The sequence below is a fragment of the Melopsittacus undulatus genome, chromosome 8, assembly GCF_012275295.1.
Source record: "Melopsittacus undulatus isolate bMelUnd1 chromosome 8, bMelUnd1.mat.Z, whole genome shotgun sequence".
Taxonomy (NCBI): domain Eukaryota; kingdom Metazoa; phylum Chordata; class Aves; order Psittaciformes; family Psittaculidae; genus Melopsittacus; species Melopsittacus undulatus.
In genome coordinates, this window is record NC_047534.1 from 33,657,049 (window position 1) to 33,668,527 (window position 11,479).

Sequence of the window (11,479 nt, forward strand, 5' to 3'; positions counted from 1 at the left end):
TCATATATGGATGATATTTTGCCCTTTGGAATGCCTCCATCCCATGATTCTACTCACAGTAAGTCTAGAATACATTAGGTATGTAATGTAGAAATAACTGCTTTACAGCCCACAAGCCAGAAAAGCTGGAATGTATGATCATCACTCATTTTGCAAATGTTTTAACCATTTTTCATTAAGAAAATTTCCTTGCTAATGTGCTGTCAACAGGTAGCCAAAATACTTTCACTAATAACAGAACTGCAGCTAAATCAATAGCTGTATAGGAAACTTCAGATGCACGTCATTGAAGATGATGACAAAACAGCTACTTCATACATATTCAAAATGCTATTCAGAGGGACAAGAACTTCACAGCATGTTATCTTAGTGGGCTTCATCAATATTCCCTCTTTTCCCTAAGAGGGGGGCTGTGAATAAAGCATAAACATCTGCTTCAGTAGATACACTGGAACTATCTCTACGTTATGGCTAAACTGGCCTCAAAAATAACAGCTGTTTTCATAACCAAGATATACCTCATGATTGAGACTGCAGAATTTACAGTCCTTGACAGGCATTTAAAATTACACTTCAGAGTCCACTGCTCCTTTGTCTTTGTACTATTAAATCTTACCAAAATAAAAGACTGCCCGTAATTTTCTTGTTGGGGATTCTCCTGATGCAGAACAACCTTCACAGAACTCAAAGATGATTTTTACAGTAGGAATGGGAATAATCTGGGGACCAGGAAGAAAGAAGCCAAGGTACAGTACACTGCTGGTAAACAGTTTAGATGCACAAGGACTCCAGCCAGTGGATTTAGACTACAGCATGGTTGACCTAGTCTGCATCATGGCCTGGGACAAGATCAGGGACTCATGAAAGTCTCCCAGCAGGCTCACTTCAACTTCAGATGATGAAGCAGGGAATAAGGAATATTAAATTGAAGTAACGCATTTATGCTTGCTATACTTTTATCTTGATGCAGGACATATCTTACAAAGGATACTTAGCACAGTTTTTCAGTTTTACTTGGTGCAAGATATAACAGTGGTAACAAGTCACTCAGGCAAACAGCAACCTCAGATGTTGGGGAAGATATTGCTCTGGACATGAGCAGAGAGCCATGAAGACAATACACATCTTGACAGTGGAGTGAAAACTTTGGGCTAAAGTCCTAAAAGGCTCTCACTTAGGTTTCATTTAGCTAAAAGATATTCAAGTAGCAGCAAGGATGTGAGCGAATTGAAGGGGAATGGGGGCAGGGAGAAAGCCCAACATACTCCCCATAGTACTTTAGCCAATCCCCATATTTCATAAGCAAACAAAACTCAGAAATCCCCCCAAGACAGTGAACACTGTTTTTTTCTGTATTCGTTATCCTAGCTCTAAAAAGTAAAGACTCCAAACAAAATATATTTTAAGGCCAAACAGACACACAGCTAGAACCATTCAACAGAACAGTTTAAAATCAGCTTTCTTACAGTTAGAAGTCTAAAAAGTTAGGCAACTATCTGAAATAGATCTCACTTATTTAGCATTTAAAACTCCACAGTAAGTCAATGAAGCTAAAGCATTTTTGAATATCAAGACTGTACAGGAGAAACCAAACTTTTACTGCTGTACTGAGAAGTTATTACAATAGATGCACCTTTATTTGCACTTGATGTGCTTTTTCTTTAAAGTCACAACCACCTATACCACAAAGGCTTCAGAGAACACTTTCAGAAACTTGTTACTTTAAAGCACAGCAAAACTAACCAGAACAATGAATGATCTTCAGTCTCAAAAAAACTTGTTTCATTACCACTCCTGTTATCAGTAGGTAATCTATGTATGTACCTGGCAGCCTAGTTTACTTCCAGTACACTACCACTACTACAGTCAACATAACATTTTGATTCTTCAAAAAGAACAAGCCAATGAGAAACTGTGGAGAGAAACAGAAAAACAAATACAGATGGACGTCAAGTATTATAACTTTATAATAGAATGTGGCTTCCATAAGTATCTTGCAGATTTCTGATACGGATTGATACATGAATAGACTGATATAACTAAACCTGTTAGTACAGACCTTTAGTTACAACTAAGCAGAGGCTAAGTTTTGTTCATAAACAAGTTCCTAAATTGTAATACAACATGCATTTACACTTTTCTCCCTTTATTCAACCTTTCTAGCAATTGCATTTACTTCAAACCCTTATTATTAAGCATTTCCAATAGACTGGGTTGTTATAAAAGGCAAGTTACTACAAAGTGACTGCAAAACTGAGCTGTCTGTTCTCAGAGGGCAGCCATCTGGGCTTGTTTACATTTTCAAGTTGGTGGAACAGGGAGTTGCTCTGTTAGAGACAGGACACCCTCGGGAAGGAAGTATCCCACAGAGCACTGTCTGCCTCTAGCTAGGCATACAAATTTTGGTTTATTTTGGTCACAATCTCAAGATTGTTCAGCAGCCACAAGTAAAGCTGTCAGAAAAAGAATAGCAAGATGAAACTGTAAGGCTCTTACTAAAATACCTGCTGAGATAATGGGGTGGGCATAAGAGGGGAAGCTACTCCTGATATACACATAAGAAACAGACTTCTGCATAAAACAGCAAGGAAAATGACAGCCTGTTTTTGGAAGCTGAGTCCATTTTTACAAACTGTTACTCACTTAAGGCTCAGCACAGTGTGTTTTCTGAACCATCACACTGAATGCAACACGACCATTATTCAAAGTAAGGATGGCAGCATCTGACTCACAGGAAACTACGAAAATCTCTTAACAGTTTTTTAGCCAGCTTCCTTGACAAGGACAGCTGTGTAATTTGGAGGGTTTGTTTGTTAAAAATACTTCAGCAGTTTCCATTGTAATTTTATATAAGTGAGGACTTTCGTCATTTTTGTTTCAAAATAAAAGTCTTACTTTTATCAAAGCTAGCCAAAATGTATGTAAGATTTACTGTAAGTTAAACAAGACAGAACAGAGTTAAATCGTATTCCTTGCTTTCTCTGAATAGTAAATATATAACATAAAAAGATACCTTCTAAAGTAAAATCCAGCAATACATATTCATAAGCAGAATCCGTCTTTGTTTCAACTTGTGGTCTCTTCAATGTAGAAAAGATTTTTCCAGGGCTGCTATCATCTGGGTCTTCCAGCTTTCTCAGTCCGCACCCCATGGCAAGATCTGCAAGTGATTAAACTGCAGGAAAAGGTCGGGGGGGGGGGGGGAGCAGCAAGTTCTGTCGCTTTCACTACAGGGGAAAAGAAAAAGTATCCAAGTAATTCCCTTAGATTTTGTTTTCTATTAGCTGTAAATTCAAACAGAGAAAAAGTCCAGTACCCAAATAAAAAAGCCAAGGTACTTTCCATTCATTTTTTTATATAGAAACAGCAAGACCGTGATGATTTCAAGCTACAAACTTGGCAAGAGTAGGCTTGATTTCGCAGCAGTGTTAGAGCAGAGATTTTCCATGCCACGTCAATTTACAGCCAGCCCCCTATCAGGGCTCTCTTGCAGAGGACACCAATAGTGCTTTGTTTGTCCTTCTAGACTGGCTCGGGGGGGGCAGAAAGGGGTAGAAGAACTGAAAAAGAAAGAAGCTTGTCTGTAACTACTTACCTCCAGAAGTTCTCAACTGCAGTCAGAGGGAAATAAAGCGAGTTAGTCAGAATGAAAGAATGAGAAAAGAGCCTCAACATGGTTGGAGACGAAAATCATTTCCAGAAAGGAAGTCAGCTTCAAGAGGAAATTGCTTCTGGCATCTCAAAGGGCAGAAAAGTAAATGAAAAGCAGTTTAGTCCTTATTTTAGATTTCAAAGTTTGGTTCTTATTTCCTTTCCACAGGAACTTTCCTCCAGAGCGAAAAAGAAAATAAAACCAAAAAAACAAAAACATGAGCAGAGTGTAATATATTGCAATAATATCAAAATAAAAAAGTAGTACTTTGTCAAGAAAAAAACAATCAGAACCTGCATTGATAAAATCAACTTAAGTGATTGGTTTTGATAAACTCTGAAAAATGACACTGCAATATTCCTCATTTCAAATCACAACTTCTTCAAAGTTATATATGAATATAGTTACAAAATTTTGCTCCCCTTTTTTCATGGTATTGAACAACCAAAATCCTCTTCTCTTCTGTCAGGCTGACCTCAGCTGGTACAGCCAGGGACTTCCAACACTGCTTCCTAAGAGTTTTGCTTTAAGTTGTTAAAACTTAGTATGATTTTAAGAGCTCTAATACTGCAAGTCACTTGCAACTGCATTACACCTGATGCAGACCATGATAATACATGGAGAAAGAAGGAACAGTGACTGATTTTCTAATGTCTTCTATTGCTGGAACAGGCAGTTAGAAAATGTACCTTTATATTTTTAGACTGAATCTAGAGAAATTAAAAATTATCTACATAAAACCAGAGATTCACAACACCATTTTGAATGAAAGGAAATGCACGTTTGAATTTTACAAGCTTTTTACCTTTTTTCACTGAAAAACACTGATCTTCTAAGTCATTCACTGCAAGTGAGGCATTAACTATTTGTGGTTTGCTTCCTGTTATACTGCAAGCAAAGCGATCTAATTTTTACTTAAGTAGCCTACCAATAAGGCTAAGTGTGCAGGTGATACCCCCTTTGAAATCCATGTTATAAAGTTACTTATGCTTGGAAGAATTTTAAGATCACTTAACGCAGAGTCCAGGACTGAAGCAGTAATTACTGCCTTCAGTCCTTGAAAGAAGCTTCCAAGCACTGAAACCCAAGAGGAAATCCCTCAGTGCTGTCTTCTTGATTAAAACCTAGGAAAACATCACTAATAAGCAAAATTCTTCAGCTTCCTGTATGTCTGCTTGCATAGAAATTGCTCCCAAGCACTTTAGTAAAGGTCATCACTGAATTGTTGTGATAGCACACATACCTGTAAATTGTCCACTCAATCTTGAGAATCCTACTGCTCCATTCCATACAGTCTGTAAGATCCACTGTAACCACTTGTATAAAGCCATGGCATGACTAAGATAGAAGTAAGTAAAAACTAGTCCAGTTGCCAGCTGGTTTCCCTTTTTTTTTAATTTAACTAAAGACAGCTACATTTTTAATGAGGCCAGAAAATTGTGTTTTGAACTGTGATAAGGTTTAAACCACATTTCTACCCTCTCACCAAGATAGGATTTTTCATAGAATAAAATGAGCTCTTCAGACACCTGTACAGAAACACTATTACAAGTAAAAACAATGGTCCTTCATTTAGGTAACATTACACTAGTTAAGTAGATACAAACTTCCAAGTGGAAGTCAGTCAACAGCTACCATTGCAGATGTGACTCAGAAGCCATTAGACTGAACCAATTAAACCAAAAATCCCAGGTGTCAGAATTAAAAAAAAAAACAAACAAACCCAACCCAACCCTAAACCAACCAAGAACTAGCAGCATTCCTCACAGGAGTTCAAAACCACATTAAAGCACCCAAATGACTCCAGAAAGGAACAGGATCCTACGGCTTCTGGATTTAAGAGCTGATTAAGTGACCCAAAATGCAAAGGCTCTGAGAACTGGTATCAAAGAACAGACCCCTACAACTACCTTGTGATTCACCAAGGTGTGATAATCACAGCAACCTCCACTGAAAGAGCATGTGACTCATTCACTGAAAATCAAAATGTAAAATAATATTTGGACCAAACATGTTTCCCACTTGGGATGATAACCATGTTTGCAGCTTAGAAAAGCACATCTGAGCACCACTTAAAAAGTGAATTCAAGAAGTCACAATTATCAGTGGCTGTAGACCAGTTACCACTGACAGAATATTTTTAAACAGGAGATAGACACAGTAAGACACAAGGGGACAAATCACAAACCCAAGTTAAATTACTCAGATTTCTTCAGAAACTGTGGCTACATGAACAGCTACAGGACTCAAACCCAATGCATTAACCCACACCCCTCCCCCCCAAATATTAATAATCTCAAATTACAACACTTTTGACCTTGACAGTTCCTCTCTGAACTTCTTTTTAAGCTTACTTCCTTTATTTTATGACTCAAGACAAATGTAAAGTTTTTGCTTGGGACAGGATAATAACATTAAATAATTCCACCAAAACACTTCCGCAATTCAATTGTCAAATATTTTTCATATCCTGATCCTCAAGAACTATTACTTCAACAAAACACTGACATTTAGTTCTTCTTCGTGTAAATGTTTTGATTAAAGCTGTTTCATCCATAATTTAAAGATGTTAAGAAAGCAGTGGTGTACCACTCTGAATGCTACTTGGTAGCCTTTAAAGGATTTTTTTTCCTTTAAAGGAATAATTCTGTGAATGCACCAGGACCAGTCTTGTTAAACATGTTAACTTGAGCCTAAAAGGCAGGCTTTTCTGCAACAGTATTTAACTTAATGTTCCAAAAATAATTAACAGAGATAACAACAGTTTGTTTCAATGACTGCATAAGCACAGTTTAATGATAAAAGTTCAATGCCATTTTTCCATATTTTTCTAAACCCATACTCATCAATACTACAATGAAACAGAAGTTACAATCCAAACAGTAAACACTGACCAATGTGAATGAAAACTTTTAGTTACCAACCCAGAACTTTACTAGAAGTTAAACTTCAGAAACTTGTTTATTATTGCTGTATTACAAGTAGTGTCAACATAAAGAGCTTTAGATCTGATTCCTACCAGTTCTCTTAAACGAGATCTACAAATCTATTATTTTGCATATCCACAGTATCTCACCAAAGCTACAGTACCTAGATCATCTGCATCTGCCACATAGTGCCAAATAACCCAGCCATATGATCAGCTAAAAATCACACATTTGAGAATAAAATTGGATGTTCTAGTTTATCCAATTAAAAACAACTGGAAGTATTATGGACAGCATTCAGTTTGTCTTTAATATACACTCTTCATGGACTACAGCATCACTGACAGAGGTACAATATGATCCTGTCAGGCCCTTAAAATTGGTTTTGATACTTCTTTAAATTATTTGTGACTCAAAAGTCTAAGAAGGCCTTATGAGACCTACACTTTCCCATTACATCTTGGCTTCATTATTAAACATTGTTAGTATTACTGTTCTGCTTACTTGTATTTGGATTTTCTGCGTAACAGTTTACAAGGATTACATACAGGATCGCACACATGTATCAAGACACTAGCATTGTATTTTTGACCCTTAAAATATTGATTTAAAATGTTTATGTTTTTTACTTAAATAGGAAACAGAAGAAACTTTTATACAGGTGAATCAAAACTACTGCAGTACTTCCAACATTATAAGCCTATTTTACAGCGACTTTTGCTATAAAAAACTATTTACAAACCTACATTTTTGAACTATGTTAAAGAGAGAAAAACAACTCAAGGGAGCCAGGTGTTCTACTACTTTCTGCTCATAGAATACAGTTTAGCCATTTACTTAGTATCAGCTATTTTTAAAATTAATTTCACAATACAAAGAATTCCCAATTAAAAATGAAAGTAGATTTTCAAGGATGATAGATGCACTTCTGATGCTTAGAGTAGAACAGCAGGAACCAAAGGTATTAGTGAACTAGAGAATTCTACTAGAGAATTCCTCAATCAAAATACAGGAGAGAGGTAACTTCAGGAACTTTTCTGCCTATAGGTTTTTATTCAGTTATCTTATAGACAATGTTAGCACTAGCATTTTGCCATATATACATAACATGAAATAGACAAGGGTTGCTAGAAACACTGTAACAACTAGCTCTGTAGAACACAATACTAGCCAGGTCTCTAAATTCTAAGGGGTAAAAGCCAGAAAACTGATCTAGTTTGCTAACACATGAATGTAACAAGCAGTGCACAAAGATAGTTATTTGCTGTTACTGAATGCCCATAGGGCAGAGTTCTAATCTGATGCGCACGTGTAAAGCCTTGTAACTATCAATGGGAAAATGCAGAAGACCCAAGAGAATGTTACCCTTCTCCAGCCTGCAAAATCAGCGAGGGACCAGGCACTTAGCAGCTGCAGTTTACTAAATGACTTGCATATAAGAGCACGAGAATCTCCCATATTATGGAAATTTTAAGTGTCAGTAGAATAAAACTGTGTAGTTACAGAAAATTAAATAAGTCATGAATGCTAGAACATCAAGATAATGCAATTGTAGGCTCTACCTGAGGAAACGATGTAGTTCTGTCACACCATATACCATTTGTGCATCCCTGTAATGGAATTCCAGAAGTCAGTTATTGTGCCTCAATTTTGTCTGCAGAAAAATGCAACCACTGGAAACTTAAAGGTTCAGTTACTATTGGTTCGATATTATGCCATCATTCTTGGCAAGCATTCTGAAGAAAAATAAGCTATAGTATCAACAGAGAGCCCTCAGTACTTCTAGTGACTCACGGCTCCTGGAAGAAAGCCACCATGCAGAGCATCATCTTGGTGTCTTACAGGTTTCTCAAGCCAACATGAAGCATTGTTAAGACCTGGTGATACAAATCCAACAGTACCTCCACAGCGATGTTACAGGCCCCACAGTAGAATGCTGCAGGCATAGTTATGTGTCCAACACTGAATAACCTTCCCAAATGATCACGTGCATATGCAAGTAAAACCAAAGTAAATGTTCTCTGAAACAAGGGCCATGGGATCAACTCATTATCAACAATGTAACATCTGCAGCAATTAATGGAAATAAACTACATTCTGTGAGTATCTGCACTAGAGCCACAATCTGATAACATGTGACTGCACAATATTTGTACGCTTGCAAGCTAGTTCCTCAGCTGAAAGGACTTTCCTGCAAGGACTTGGGACTAAGTATTATGAAGTCTGTGTCAATGCACATTTGTTTCACAATACAATAAATAAGGCTCTAAGAACCATTCTTTGGCACCTTCAGAGACAGCACCTCTTTGAAAAAAAAGTAATAATTAACTACATAAAAATTTCTTCATGGAAATCTATTACTTTCACAATGTGCCAAGATGTCTGTGATATATTTATATTGATAAATTCTAAAATCTGAGTATTGAATGGAAGAACAACTGGACCGATGTTTTTAGTTGTACAGAACGACTCAGAAACACAGCAATCTAACAAAAGAATGGGTTGAAATCCTCATGTATCCAATAAATTGTGTATCTTTTTTTTATGAATTGGTAAAACAATCCCCCACAGCTGCTATAGTAACAAGTATTTTTTAAAAAGAAGCTATTAAGTTATATTTGTGCAAATTTTTCTACCTAACAAAAGGCAGAAAGTCACTTGAAGAAACTTGCAACCAAGTCATGGTACATGGCATCTCCTTTCACAACAATTTGCAAACAGTGTAAAAACAGAACTGGAGTCTACCTCTCTTCCTGCACTATATGAAAAAATGTTACTAACTGCTATAAATCTTTAAACATATTTACATATTACATACAGATTATTTACTGACTGCAGTGCCCACTCTATAAGTTCCCTGAATAATTAAAAAAGCTTAAGCAAAAAAAAGCCCCACAAAAAGATAACCCCCAAATTACTACAGAGTAGTTAAAACTGAAAAGCTGAAGGATATTTACATAAAGACCTCAGTGCTACAGAATTAATAAGCTATAGTCTGCACTCCTATTAACTAGAGGCTGTATTTTAATCTTTGAGGAATCAGCCTTTTATAAAACAGATGCAATTCTAGTGGGTGAGAGGAGAAGCAAGTCAAAAAAGAGAAAACTATCTCCTTGCAGTTGAAGAGGAAGCAGTATTTCATCTCAACTTGTGATACTGCCAGGGAGTACCTAAGTTGGGCATAGACAACAGAAAAGGTCAAAAAGCAGGGAGTTTTCAACAGTGTTGCAATAGCAGTTAAGTTAAATCTTGCCTTTTTCTACATCTAAAAACATACCATAAAACCAAATTTATTGCTTATCATACACAAGAAACATGTCAGCTTCATATGAGAATAAACCAGTCATCCAAATTTATGATAAAAAGTTACTACTCTCAAGAACTAAAATGATACATAAGTTATATACGTTTAAAAAGTGCAGAATACCAATTGTTAAAAAAAAAAAGAAAAAAGTATGCAAACTCTTTTGGAATTAAAATGCACAGATTTAAATAACCAGACTTCAATCAGCAGCACATAAATTCTGTCAGTATGTGGGAAAATGGCATTTACTTTGTAACTAATGTGTCTTTAAAGTTCACGTAATCCAGAAATTAAATGTTAACTTTCCCTTTTAATAAAAAATATGCTGACTTTCATTCTATGTTAGTAACCAAAGTTTATACAGTAGGCTGTGTATCAGAAATCCCCATTTTGTCCTGTAACAGTATTTTTACTAAGAAAGGAAATGCAGGATAAAAATTATGGTTTCACGTGTTTTTACCTGTCCAAACTACAATATTTCATTTGATCACTTTACAAAAAGGAGTACTATTTAACTTTGGCATTTTCAGGCAAATGTTAGGAGTTAGGAAGAACATCTGCTATATGCGATAGGTAGTAGATAGCTAAAAGAAAATAAAATTTGTTTTACAGTCTGTAGAAGGTGGAATGAGAATTTTATCTTCCATTCTGTAATCGTGTCTAGCATGAAACGGGGACTTCATGTGCATTGAGGTTTCAGACTCAGATGAACGATGTGAAAAATTTCTTCTCACAGAATGCAGCCTCCATTCCTAAAGAGAAGGAAAAATGCTGTGCTTTTTCTTCTCTTTTAAAGGGTGTCCTATTTACTTCACTAATAATGCTTCAATGAAAACTTACAGTCCAGTTTGATATTACGTCAGCTAGACATACTTAGTTCAAAAAGGAAAAGCAGATTTCCATTCACATAGGCAAAGTCAACATTGGTAAGAAATACCTTCCTTTATTTACAAGTATGAAATCTTAGAATTAGTTAAGAATTAATTTCCTTACAAAAAATAATCAAGTTCTGTTCATTGATCATATAGCCTCAGTAGAAGTATGCCAAGTTATTAAAGCAACTGTACCCTCTTTCTAATTGGATAGGGAAAATGTACTTTAATAATATGCTACAGTGCAAAACTATTTAACCAATTGTATGTTTGTTTTACTTTTTTTACTTCTGCATTCTCTGTAATGTAGATCAGAGTAATACATTACTATGGGAATTTATAATAATGCTAACATATTTTCTTTTAGTAGCTAAAACTCAAGACTTGTAAGACTTGAGCTGAATAGCTGATAGCTGTCCTATTTGTAAACCAACAGATAGGCAACTGGCTGTGACTAAGCAGTATGCCAGTGGATGCCACCAGCTGCTAACAAAAACATGGCAAGATTCAGAAAACAGGGTTACCATTTTAGGTGCTGGCAAGAACAGCTTCTAGAACGGTATTGTTTTTATTTCTTATGATCAAATTCTCTTACAGTCTCCCTTTCTATCTCAACTCCTCTGTATCCCACTTATGGAACTCCCATCTGTTCTACTCTCTTCTTAACCAATCTTTCTTCCCAGTCTTACTATGCCATATGACAGACTAACTAGCCCTGTTTTCT

General features: G+C 36.1%; 1 protein-coding gene across 1 annotated transcript in view; it reads right to left on the reverse strand.

The window, feature by feature from the left end:
* RFTN2 (raftlin family member 2) overlaps positions 1 to 3,182 on the reverse strand; it is a 30,728-nt gene extending 27,546 nt beyond the window's left edge. The window contains exon 1 of the mRNA XM_031045880.2: positions 3,014 to 3,182. Within this exon, the coding sequence (XP_030901740.1) occupies positions 3,014 to 3,152 (139 nt within the window). The 5' untranslated portion in view covers positions 3,153 to 3,182. The remainder of the gene's footprint in view (positions 1 to 3,013) is intronic.
* Between the last annotated feature and the right edge of the window lie 8,297 nt (positions 3,183 to 11,479).